This window comes from Ictalurus furcatus, chromosome 2 (assembly GCF_023375685.1).
Source record: "Ictalurus furcatus strain D&B chromosome 2, Billie_1.0, whole genome shotgun sequence".
NCBI lineage: Eukaryota > Metazoa > Chordata > Actinopteri > Siluriformes > Ictaluridae > Ictalurus > Ictalurus furcatus.
Window position 1 is genome coordinate 8,635,750 of NC_071256.1, and position 13,309 is coordinate 8,649,058.

General features: G+C 41.2%; 1 protein-coding gene across 5 annotated transcripts in view; it reads left to right on the top strand.

Moving 5' to 3' along the window:
- enpp1 (ectonucleotide pyrophosphatase/phosphodiesterase 1) overlaps positions 1 to 13,309 on the top strand; it is a 96,860-nt gene that overhangs the window by 44,735 nt on the left and 38,816 nt on the right. For 4 of the 5 annotated variants that reach the window (XR_008388225.1, XM_053646518.1, XM_053646503.1 and 1 more), the window contains 3 exons: positions 1,566 to 1,675; positions 5,931 to 5,996; positions 8,053 to 8,125. Coding sequence is in view for 4 of the 5 variants with exons in the window: in XM_053646518.1 (XP_053502493.1) it covers positions 1,566 to 1,675; positions 5,931 to 5,996; positions 8,053 to 8,125 (249 nt within the window). In the remaining variant the exon portion in view is untranslated. The remainder of the gene's footprint in view (positions 1 to 1,565; positions 1,676 to 5,930; positions 5,997 to 8,052; positions 8,126 to 13,309) is intronic. The other variant, XM_053646510.1, reaches the window with a different exon arrangement.

Here is a 13,309-nt window from a genome sequence, read left to right on the forward strand (position 1 = left end):
TATTCATTTATTCATTCATTTAATTAATTAATTCATTTATTCAGAAAGCATTTTGGAAATGGAGTCTATCTGGGTACAAAGAGGAAGAAATCCATTGCAGGGATCCATCCATCTCCTTGTATTGATGTCCAAATGCTTCCTCCTTTGAGAGAATGCTATTAACTAATTTAAGATCAACATTTGAGAGAATGCTATTAACTAATTTAACATTGTAAACTATCATTACTTCACTGATTCTGGAATTGTACAATTAAGTCATCGACTTCTGACAAAATGTAGTACAAACACACCTCTCTTTTTTGCCACTGACAGAGTTAGAATATTTTGCACGTCATTGAGGCCAGCTGTAACATGTATAGATGAGGTGAAGCAGTACGCAAGTGGGTGTTCTCAGCGTGGTATTTATTTGTGGTAATCCATAAATCATTGTCCTTAAAACCTTAATAAAGACAGTGTATTACATTCTGAAACACAGTTACAGTTCAAATGGGGAAACATAATTGTGGCAATGACCTTGCTTCTCAGGAATCCAACAGACTCAGTGTGATTGCGTATGTAAACTTTTATTATAGGAAAAAAGACATGAAAGGGAGGAAAATCATAAACCACTTTAATTTGCTGAAACTTGGCTGCTTTGCACCTGCGTTAGACGTCTGTTTCATTAGGCACACAACACATGAACACAACACGAGATTGAGTGTGTGTGAGAGAGAGAGTTTGTGATTGTATATATGAGTGGACTTCATAACAGGGCAGGGGTTTAAAAGTGAAGCCAGACTGTCCCTGAGGCCCCCTAGTGGCTGCTTGCAGTACAGTTTTTAACCCTGCCCATTCCCATGTTAGTGAAGAGGGATTGAGCCAAACTTCCATTTTAAGTTACAACAGTAAACTCACTATACCTGCGAATGCCTTAAAGCACCATCTTAAGTTGCATTTCAGGTAGCTGCCAGCATGAATCGGGGCGTGTCCAATCTGACCAGTCTCTCTACTGTGCAAATTCAGCCAAGGTCATGACTTTCTATCCGAAAAAAGACTTTAAAAATGCACTATGGAAGTCAATGGCACCTTGTTATCCACTCATATATACAGTCCTTGGGTGTGCCACATTAAATCGCTCATTACACACACTCCCGTTGCAGAATTGTTAGACTACGCCCCCACATCCTCTTTAATAAAAAGAGTTCAATACTACAGGCTACACGGTAACAAATAACATAACTACAATAAAGGTGGATCTATGATTTATGTGACTGCTTCTCCTAATTATAAATAATTAGTGAATTAATATAAACCACACAATAAAAAGCTTGGTCTCATTAGCAGTTAGTAACCAAATAATATATGGTGTTTATCTGATATTTGCTTGATTAAATGGCTAATCCTATTAAAGCCTACTTGATTTAAAGTCAAGGTTTTGATTGCACATCTATTAAAGTTAAGAGGAAGTGTTAAACTCTTACATGTAAAACTTTTAAGTTGTATATTGCTATTCCATATCTTAACTGCAGAGTACCTGGACATTTCATACCAACAAGTGCACTTGATTTTATTAAACTCACGTTTAGGTTTGGCTCACAGCCATGAACAACAACCTTAAATCTGGGACGTTCTTCTGGCCTGGATCGGACGTAGCTATTAAAGGAAAATTTCCAAATTTGCATAAAAAGTATAATGAGTAAGTATGTTTTAATTATTATTCAGTGAACTTATCTGCATTAATCATCTTAATTTGTTTGTGTTTTATTGAATATACACTGCAGGTCAAAAGGTTGGGGACACCAAGCTTATTATTCCCCATTATGCAGCTTTGAAGCATAAATATAAGATTTTCCATCTATCTGTGCAGTGTTTTCTGTGCCAACAGCTACCACACAACTCCATCTCATAATAGATCCACCCCCAGGCTTAGCAGGGGCAAGGTGTTCTTTTCATCAAATGCTGCTTCTTTTTTCTCCAAAGAAAGAGTTAAATTTTTACTTCTCCAGTCCAAAGTATTTGTTGCCAAAATGCTTCTGCTGTATCTAGATGTGGTTTTGCATTGATCAGACATTCACTTTTTTTGATTGGGTCATGGGTAAGGTTTCCTTCTGATGACTCTTTCATGCAGGTAAATGCTGCACACTAGAATGATGCACCACTCGGCTAAACCTTCCTGCTTGTCCTAAATGTCATACAGGAGTTTTGCTTTGCCTTTCTTCCCAGCATGCAGGCAATTTTACTGGAGATATTTCTTGGTCTTCTAGATCTTGCCTTGACTTACATAGCTCTGCTTAACTGCCATTTTTTGTTAAAGACGTTTCAGACAGAGGAAAGCGCTTCGATATCTTTTTATAGCCTTCTTTAGTTTTGCATGCATTTTCATATCCTCAATCTTTTACTTAGAAGATTGTTGTTGAGTGTTAGCACAAGGTTTGAAGAGTCAGAGAATTTACAATGGATATAAAGTCTACACTTCCCTGTTAAAATGGCAGTTTTTTGTGAAGTTAAAAAAAATGCATTAAAATAAATCATGTCAGAACTTTTCTCAACTTTAATGTGAAATTGCAAAGTATACAAATAAAATGAAAAATGATCAGAAACTTTTGAGGGGAAAATTACAATAACCTAGTTACGTAAGTATACACACCCCTAAACTAATACTTAGTTGAAGCACCTTTTGATTTTATTACACCTCTCAGTCTTTTTGGCTGCACTCATCATGGGTGTGGTGTTCCTTTGGTGATGTTTTTTGCATTAAACATACCTGGGATTATGGAACTGTTGTACCTTTTGAAATCGGTCTCATCAGATCATAACACATTTTGCCACATGGCTTGGGTGATTTACTTGAGTTTGGATGTTTTTTTGTGAGAAAGGGCTTATGTCTAGCCACCCTATTTAGTACTTGTCAGATGTTCCTGATGTCACGCCCAAGTCTACCGACCCGGTCACCCAAGTTCAGCCCACGCCCAAGTCTACCGACCCGGTCGCCCCAGTTCAGCCCACGCCCAAGTCTACCGACCCGGTCGCCCAAGTTCAGCCCACGCCCAAGACTACCGACATGACCACCCAAGTTCTGCCAAAGCCCGAGTCTGCTGACACGCACAGCCAAGTTCTGCTCACGCCCGAGTCTGCTGACACACATAGCCAAGTTCTGCCCACGCCCGAATCTGCCGACACGCACAGCCAAGTTCTGCTCACGCCCGAGTCTACCGACTCGGCCGCCCAAGTTCTACTCACGCCCGAGTCTACCGACACAGCCGCCCAAGTTCTGCCCATGCCCAGGGTTCACCTGGTGACCTCAGAGCCCCAGCCTGAGATCTACGAGGTGATCTCAACTCCAGAGCTGCAACCTCGATACGTGACAGAACGAAAGACCATTTATCAGAAGCAGCAGATCACCAAGATGGATGCCTGGTTTGCAGCATATGAGGAGTGGTATAGAGGACTATTGGAGCAGGGAAGAAGGACAGATGAACTACTCGCTCAGAATTACCGCATGCTCGGGCTGCTGCGGCGGGACAGACCATGCACCAGGTCACCACCGGCAATGTTCACAAAGGACTACGCCATGCCACGCCGACAGGAGGGGGAGTCTGTGGTCAGGGCGGAGACCAACTCCCACCCTCTCTCCCCTATTATGGCTCTTGCTCAGCCTTCATGTTCAGTGGAGAATGTCGCTCTGCCTCCACGTTCTGTGAGAGACGTCGCTCCATCTCCTACCGGACTCAAGGATTCCCCACTGTTCAGCTACCTCAAAGTCGCTCAGCCTCCCTGTTCAGCTGTGGACGTTGCTCAGCCTTCCTGTTCAGCTGAGGTCGTCGCTCAGCCTCCCTGTTCAGCTGTGGACGTCGCTCAGCCTCCCTGGTCAGCTGTGGATGTCGCTCAGCCTTCCTGTTCAGCTGAGGTCGTCGCTCAGCCTCCCTGTTCAGCTGAGGTCATCGCTCAGCCTCCCTGTTCAGCTGTGGATGTCGCTCAGCCTCCCTGTTCAGCTGAGGTTGTCGCTCAGCCTCCCTGTTCAGCCGAGGACGTCGCTCTGCCTTCATGCACCACTGAGGACTTCGCTCAGCCTGTCTGCCCGGCTGAGGTCGTCGCTCTGCCTACCTGTTCAGCCGGGGACGTCACTCCACTTCCATGCTCTAACGAGGACGTCGCCCTGCTTCCCTGCTCTGCTGAGTACAGCGCTCTGTTTCCCTGCTCAGCCGAGGACGTCGCTCTGCTTTTCTGCCTGGCTGTGGTTGTCGCTCTGCCACGGCAGGCTGAGGACGTTGCTCAGCCTGTCTGCCCGGCTGTGGTCGTTGCTCTGCCCTCGTGCTCCGCCGAGGACTTCGCTCAGCCTGTCTGCCCGGCTGTGGTCATCGCTCTGCCTTCATGCTCTGAGGACGTCACTCCACTTTCATGCTCCGCCGAGGACGTAGCTCAGCCTGTCTGCCCAGCTGAGGTCGTCGCTCTGCTTCCCTGCTCTGCCATGTATGTCGCTCGGCCTTGTTGTTTCGCCAAGAACGCCGTGCGGTCTCCAGGCTCTGCTTGGGACATTCTGCCCAGGGGGCCGGGGCCGCCAATGGAGATGGATGTTTCATGGCACTCCGGGAGGAGTGCCCTTGGGGGGGGGGGGGTTCTGTCACGAGTTCCCCTTTAAGCAGCGCGCTGTGGAGCATGTGAGCGTGCGTGCACGAGCAGGTGCGCGAGCACCTGCATTTCCCTTGTGGACAGTCGTGACATTTCGACACGTGCATTTGTTTATGTTTCTGTCATGTCTCCTCCCCGTTCTGTCATTGGTTGTAGTCTCACGTGTGTCTGAATTGCCCTCAGCTGTCAGCCATTACAACGCTGATTATCTCCGCATATATACGGCGCGCCTCACAGCACACAGCGCGGAATGTTGAATGAGTTAGTCGTTTAGTTTAGAGTCCTTACGATAGATAACCACAGTTATAGTCATAGTTTCATGTTTCGTTTCATAGTCTTAGTTCATAGTTCATGTCATGTGTAGTTTCGTTTGTTAAGTTCACTCTGGTTTCTCCGCTACCAGTCCCTCGCTGCTGTTTCTGTTTCATGTTTGGTATATCGACCCTGTATCCCAAGACCACGACGTTGATTTCTGCCTTGTCTCGTTTATGCCTGTTTGCCGATCGCCTGAACCTTGCATGTTACTAGATTACGTTTTTGGATCACGTTTGGATTTGTCTGCCTGTCTCTCTTTAAATAAAACTGTTGTTCAACCTGCGCTTGCATCCTACCTTATCTCCGTTGCGTCACGAAACGTGACACTCTTTATTACACGCTGGAATTATTGTTATTCTTAATGGTAATTCTTGACCTGCCTACCTTTTTCTATATTTTTAAGTTCATAAAAAATAAAGTAACCGTCCATTCAACAGTGGACATTGTCACATAGCAGTTTTACAGAAATTTGATCCAGATTTAGGTCCCCAATGAGCAAGCTGGAGGTGATAGCATTGAGGAAAAACTCATTGAGAAGACAAGAGGATGAAGCATTGAGAGGAACCAGACTCAAAATGGAACCCATCCTCTTCTGAGTGACACTAGATAGTGCCATTATGAGTCATTACTCTTTCACATCTGTATACTATAATCAGACAATGCTAAGGATCTTCAGTACAAGCATCAAAGTCATTTTTCAGTTCATTTGAGGGTTTGTTTGTTTTTTTAACTTTACTTAAAAATGTTTATTTTATTAAAAGAAATAGTTGTATAAATAATATATACATTACGACAAACAGTACTGCTAGACCCCAAGTATCACTGGGTGTTGTTGGTGATACCTGTACACTGGAACCACTGGTACCATTGATGCTGAAATAGTGTTGAAAAACAAATTTTACAGCCATTTAAAATAAAAAAGATGTCCCCAAACTCTTAAGTGGCAGTTTAAATAGTAAGTTTAAATTTAATGGCATGATTTTCTTTACTTTTTATTCTTACAATAGGAGTATTCCATTTGAAAGTAGAGTGATGACCATTTTTGAATGGTTGAGTTTGCCACAAGCAGAAAGGTATTTGGATGTCTTTTTTTCATGTACAAAGAATAATGTGTGTGTGTGTGTGTGTGTGTGTGTGTGTGTGTCAGCCTAGGACAGTGCCTTCACATGGTGAAATTTAGACAATTCTCTTTATATATATATATATATATATATATATATATATATATATATATATATATATATATATATATATATATATATATAGTATCTCACAAAAGTGAGTACACCCCTCACATTTTTAAATATTTGATTATATCTTTTCATGTGACAACACTGAAGAAATGACACTTTGCTACAATGTAAAGTAGTGAGTGTACAGCTTGTATAACAGTGTAAATTTGCTGTCCCCTCAAAATAACTCAACAAACAGCCATTAATGTCTAAACCGCTGGCAACAAAAGTGAGTACACCCCTAAGTGAAAATGTCCAAATTGAGCCCAATTAGCCATTTTTCCACCCCAGTGTCATGTGACTTGTTAGTGTTACAAGGTCTCAGGTGTGAATGGGGAACAGGTCTGTTAAATTTGGTGTCATCACTCTCACACTCCCTCATACTGGTCACTGGAAGTTCAACATGGCACCTCATGGCAAAGAACTCTCTGAGGATCTGAAAAAAAGAATTGTTGCTCTACATAAAGATGGCCTAGGCTATAAGAAGATTGCCAATACCCTGACACAGAGCTGCAGCATGGTGGCCAAGACCATACAGCGGTTTAACAGGACAGGTTCCACTCAGAACAGGCCTCGCCATGGTCGACCAAAGATGTTGAGTGCACATGCTCAGCGTCAAATCCAGAGGTTGTCTTTGGGAAATAGACGTATGAGTGCTGCCAGCATTGCTGCAGAGGTTGAAGGGGTGGGGGGTCAGCCTGTCAGTGCGCAGACCATACACTGCACACTGCATCAAATTGGTCTGCATGGCTGTCGTCCCAGAAGGAAGCCTCTTCTAAAGATGATGCACAGGAAAGCCCGCAAACAGTTTGCTGAATACAAGCAGACTAAGGACATGGATTACTGGAGCCATGTCCTGTGGTCTGATGAGACCAAGATAGACTTATTTGGTTCAGATGGTATCAGGCATGTGTGGCGGCAGCCAGGTGAGGAGTACAAAGACAAGTGTGTCTTGCCTACAGTCAAGCATGGTGGTGGAAGTGTCATGGTCTGTGGCTGCATGAGTGCTGCCAGCACTGGGGAGCTACAGTTCATTGAGGGAACCATGAATGCCAACATGTACTGTGACATACTGAAGCAGAGCATGATCCCCTCCCTTCGTAGACTGGGCCGCAGGGCAGTATTCCAGCATGATAACGACCCCAAACACACCTCCAAGACGACCACTGCCTTGCTAAAGAAGCTGAGGGTGAAGGTGATGGACTAAACCCTATTGAGCATCTGTGGGGCATCCTCAAATGGAAGGTGGAGGAGCACAAGGTCGCTAACATCCACCAGTTCCATGATGTCGTCATGGAGGGGTGGAAGAGGACTCCAGTGGCAACCTGTGAAGCTCTGGTGAACTCCATGCCCAAGAGGGTTAAGGCAGTGCTGGAAAATAATGGTGGCCACACAAAATATTGACACTTTGGACCCAATTTGGACATTTTCACTTAGGGGTGTACTCACTTTTGTTGCCAGCAGTTTAGACATTAATGGCTGTGTGTTGAGTTATTTTGAGGGGACAGCAAATTTACACTGTTATACAAGCTGTACACTCACTACTTTACATTGTAGCAAAGTGTCATTTCTTCAGTGTTGTCACATGAAAAGATATAATAAAATATTTACAAAAATGTGAGGGGTGTACTCACTTTTGTGAGATACGGTATATAATATAGTTCTGAACACCACGGACTTTTCTTTGTTTTTTTCTTTTAGGCGCTTACTAACTAAAATGCATGAAAGAGAAATGACAAATCACATGCTTTTTGAATGTTTATTTTAATTATTATTTAACAGTGCAATGCTCTTTAAATTGTTTCATTATCAATTAAGTTATGCATGGTTAATACATAATTACTTGAATGGGAACTGAATGTGTTAAAGTTAAGAATTTTATTCTCTACTTCTTTAGGCCAGACTTTTACACTTTATATTTGGATGAGCCTGATAAATCTGGACATAAATATGGACCAATGAGTGGTGAGGTATGTTTTTATTGGGTTTTATTATTATTATTATTATTATTATTATTATTATTGCTGTTATTAGCTATATGATGAGACTACTACATTTCAGAATACAGAGATTGGTATGCAGTTGGGCTGTATGTGCTGAGAAAGCAGAAATATAGCTTTAAATATACACAGTGCCCTCCACTAATATTGGCACCCTTGGTAAACATGAGCAAACAAGGCTGTGAAAATTGTTTTTATTGTTTAACCTTTTGATCTTTTGTTTAAAAAAATCACAAAAATACTCTGCTCTCATTGATGTATAACAATTGCAAACACAACATATGTTTATAAAAAAAAAAAACAGTTAAATATAGGTGTGCAACAATTATTGGTATCCCTGTGAATTCTTATGAGAGAAATATATATATATATTCAATATTTTTATTGAAAGGTTTTGTGTACAGATTAGAACACACATTCATACATTTGTACATACTCAATAAAAAATATCAATAGCTAAAAAATAATAATAAATAATAATAAAAAATAAAATAAATTAATAAACTAAATAAAATTTTAATAAATAAAATAAGGGGGGTTCCCTCAATCAGAAGACAAAAATGGCAGAGACTTGAAGAAGGTTAAAAACGGCTGCCAATTACTGTAAAACATATCAGAGTAGGCACCCAGAGAGTACCTAATCTTTTCCAATTTTAGAAAAGACATCACATCCCTGAACCACTGAGTGCTGGAGAGAGGCTTTATGGATTTCCAATGGAAAAGAAGGTGCCGTCTTGCTAACAAGGAAGTGAACGCCAAGAGATCTAATTGGTTCAAGTTGTACCTGTTATAATCCTCCGGATACCCAAATATGGCAATATGGGGAGAGGGTTTAACAGTAATAGACAGTATTTTTGAGATGCTATCAAAATACCTCTGCCAAAACGAGAATAATAATGGGCAGGGATAGAACATGTGGGTTAGGTTGCAGGGAGAGGCATGACATTTATCACATCTGGCAGTGACAGTGGGATAAATCTGTGACAGACGTGTTTTGGAGAAATGAATCCTGTGCAATATCTTGAACTGTATCAAAGAGAGACGAGCACAAGATGAGCTTGTGTGGATCTTGTTAAGGGCAACATCCCACCAGGCTTCATGTAGGGTCAACCCCAATTCGCCCTCCCAAGCAACCTTGATTTTAGTGATAGGTGGGCTGTCGTAGGGTAAAAGTTTATTATAAATTCTCGAAATAAGAGATTTCTGAAGAGGGTCAGAAGAGAGAAAATCATCCCATAGTTGATTTGGGGGTGAGGAGGGAAAAGTAGGAAACAATGATTTTGTGCAGTGTCTAACTTGAAAATAGCGAAAAAGATGGGATGGTGGAAGCTGAAATTCACTCGACAGATCTGCAAATCTATGAAAAGCACCGTCCCTATAGAGATCTTTGAAGGTTTTGAGACCTTTGTCATGCCAGATAGCAAACATGGGGTCAGATAGTGCAGGTTGGAATGAGTGATTTTTCAGTAACGGAGCTAAGGTAGACACGGAAACAAATTTAAAATTCTTCCTGAACTGGTACCAGATTTTTAGACTTGAACTAACCACTAGGTTATCTGTAAAGCCAGAGAAGTTGGTGGAAGTAGATGGGGTAAGCAGAGCCATTGAAGAGGATGAGCCACATGAATGTACCTCTAACATACATCATGGGGAATGCGCTGGTCTCGACCAAAATAAGATTTTATGAATATGTGATGCCCAGTAATACAGCTGGAAATTTGGGAGAGAAAGGCCAGCATTGAGTTTACATCTCTGAAGCATTGGCTTACTTATTCTGGGTGCCTTTCCACACCATAAAAAGCTAGAAATGTCCCGATCAATAGTCTTAAAAAAACGTTTTGATAAGAATAGAGGGAGACATTGGAATAAAAAGAGGAACTTAGGCAGGATATTAATTTTTACGGTATTAATTCTTCCTATAAGCGATAGAGGTAAAGACCTCCATCGCTGAAGGTCAGTTTTGATTTTAGACATTAACGGGGAGAAGTTAGCAGAGAAAAGTGAAGTTAGAGTTCTGGTTATATTGATTCCTAAATACTTAAAGCCAGAGGGGCTCAGTCTGAAGGGGATATCAGATTGATCTAGTTGTGATGCCAAAGTATTAACCAGATAGCACTCATTCTTGGACATGTTAACTTTATAACCTGAAAATGAACCAAATCTCTGGAGAAAGGAGAGAATTACAGGTTAAGAGCGACTTGGGCTGGAAACATACAGTAATAAATCATCCGCATAAAGAGAGAGTTTAAATTCCATTCCCAAACGTGATATCCCAGTGAAAGAGGGGGAGGACCTCAGATAGATTGACAAGGGCTCTATAGCTAATGCAAAAAGTAAAGGAGAAAAGGGACAGCCCTGTCGAGTGCCACGGGATAAAGTAAAATAAGTTGATTGTATACCATTGGTGGAGATACTAGCTTGCGGGGATGTGTACAGAAGGCGTATCCAAGAAATAAATGTATCACCCAATCCAAATTTATGTAATACAGTAAGCAGGTAGTCCCATTCAACCCTGTCGAACGCTTTTTCAGCGTTGACTGAGATCACTACTTCGGGGTTGTAGCGGAGGATTTGGAGTAGATAATGTTTAAAAGGGTGCAGATATTGTAACATAGCTGACGTCCCTTTATAAATCCAGTTTGTTCTTCTGAAACTGTGACAGCAAGAATTCTTTCCAAGCGACTAGCCAAAGCCTTAGCAAGAATCTTAGCATCCACATTTATCAAGGAGAGGGGTCTGTAAGAGCTGCAGAGATTCGGATCTTTGTCTTTTTTTAAAAGCAGATTCATAGAGGCTTGTCGTAAAGTAGGAGGAAGAGAGCCATCCTGCAGAGATTCCTTATATACAGAATGCAATAAAGGGGACAGTTTAGATATAAATCTCTTGAAAAATTCTACTGGGAATCCATCAGGGCCAGGAGCTTTATTGTTTTGCATGCTATTTATGACTAGGTTGATTTCCTCTAAGGTTAATGGTGTATCAAGATCTTTAGCAACATCCGGGTTAATGGTAGGGAAGTTGAGACTGCTTAAAAAAGCATTCATTTCAGAAGTCCCAGATGGAAATTCAGACGTATACAGAGAGGAATAGAATGAGCAAAAGATTGAGCTAATGGTATTAGGGTCTGTATGGAGTATGCCAGATGAATCTTTTATTTGAGGGATTATGCACGAGGTTGCCTGGGGACGCAGTTGGTGGGCCAAGAGTCGGCTTGCCTTATCGCCATGTTCATAATATGCGGAGCGTGAACGTAGAAGAAGGCACTCTGCATCAGCAGTTGTAATGAGGTCAAATTCGGTCTGTAAGTCAACATGATCTTTAAGTAAGGCAGAAGAGGGGCCAATGACCAATTGTCGATCTATTTCGCCAATTTTAGTCGATAGCTCTTGAAGTTTGGCTGTACGCGTTTTGTTCAAATGTGCGGAGTCGGAAATTATTTGGCCCCGTAAGTACGCTTTTAGTGATTCCCACAGCAGATAACAAGAAATAGGTTCAACCTCATTCTGATTGATTTCAATAAAATCATCAATCGAAGCTGCAATAAATGTATTAAATTCGTTGTCTGACAAAAGCAGAGTATTAAACCTCCACGGTGTTGAATATCGGGGTTGGGGGGAAAGCTGAATATCCAAAGAAAGCGGAGCATGATCAGAAATCACAATAGGATGATATTTAACCATCGACACTTTTGAAATAAGTTTGGCGTCGATGAAAAAATAATCAATTCTACAGGACTTATGCATCTGCGAAAAGAAAGAATATTCCTTGATACTGAGATTATAGAATCTCCAAGGATCAATGCAACCATTCTTGGCCATGAAATCAGAAAGCGTACTTGACATTAGTGACGGTGTCATGGTTTTGGCAGTAGAGCGGTCCAACCTAGGATCAACAACGCAATTCATATCTCCTCCAAATATAAGGAGAGTATTATGTAATGAAGGGAGACGCTCAAAGAGCTTATTCATGAAGTGTGGGTCATCAAAATTTGGGGCGTAAATATTAACTAATAATACAGGGGCGTGCAATAATGTACCTGAAATTATTAAGTATCTGCCATTTTCATCTGATATTACTTTGGAAGATGAAAAGTGAATTGACTTACCAATTAAAATGGCAACCCCCCTGGCCTTAGAGTTAACATTAGAGTGAAACACCTCAGAAATCCATGGACATTCAAGCCTAAACTGTTCTGTGGTTTCTTGTAGAAACATTATGTCTGCATTGAGCCATTTCAGATGAGCAAATACCCTAGATCTTTTTATAGGGCTCCCCATACCTTTAATGTTCCAGCTCACAAAGTTCACATGTGAGCCAGAATTTCCAGTATTAGTGGACATTTATTAAGTGCTTACGGCAGGAAGAAAATAAAAACGAAGCATCACCTCTGAGAGAAGGAAAAGGGGAGAGGAAACAAGAAGGGGGGAAAAATGGGAATAAATAAATAAATAAATAAATAAATAAAAGAGAAAACAGTCACACACTCCAAACAAACACTTGGCAGGCCAAACTGGCAAGACAGTGAACAGTATTTATTTATATAGCACCTTTCAAAACAATGTTTACAAAGTGCTTTACAGAAGACATGTACAATAGATACAAGAAAATAAAATCAGTAGTAAGAATAAATAAAAATAAGCAATAAAAGTAATAAGACAATAAGCAAAAAGAAATAAAAGGCTAAGCAAATAAAAGAGAATAAATAAAAGAATACAAATAAAATCAATCAACTTAACTGATTTGCAGAAAGGCCCCAGTGAACAAATGCGCTTTAAGATACTTTTAGTATAGCACAATAGTGCTAATTGAATCAACTGAACATAGGTGGTCAGAGAGAGAGTTCCACAGTTCAGGCCCATAGTGACTAAAAGCCAACTCCCCGCTATTCAGGCGTGTTTGGGGTACAACCAGCAGGTTGCAGTTGGATGACCTAAGTGATCTAGCAGGAGTATATTTAGTGATCATATTACAAAGGTATGTAGGAGCACCACCATGAAGACATTTGAAAATTAATAACAGGATTTTAAAATCAATTCTTTAAGACACAGGTAGTAAGTGAAGTGATTTAGGTGCCAGAGTGATATGATTCTTCAGTCTAGTATGTGTCAGCATTCTTGCAGCAGCATTCTGAACTCTTTGTAACTGTTTAATGGA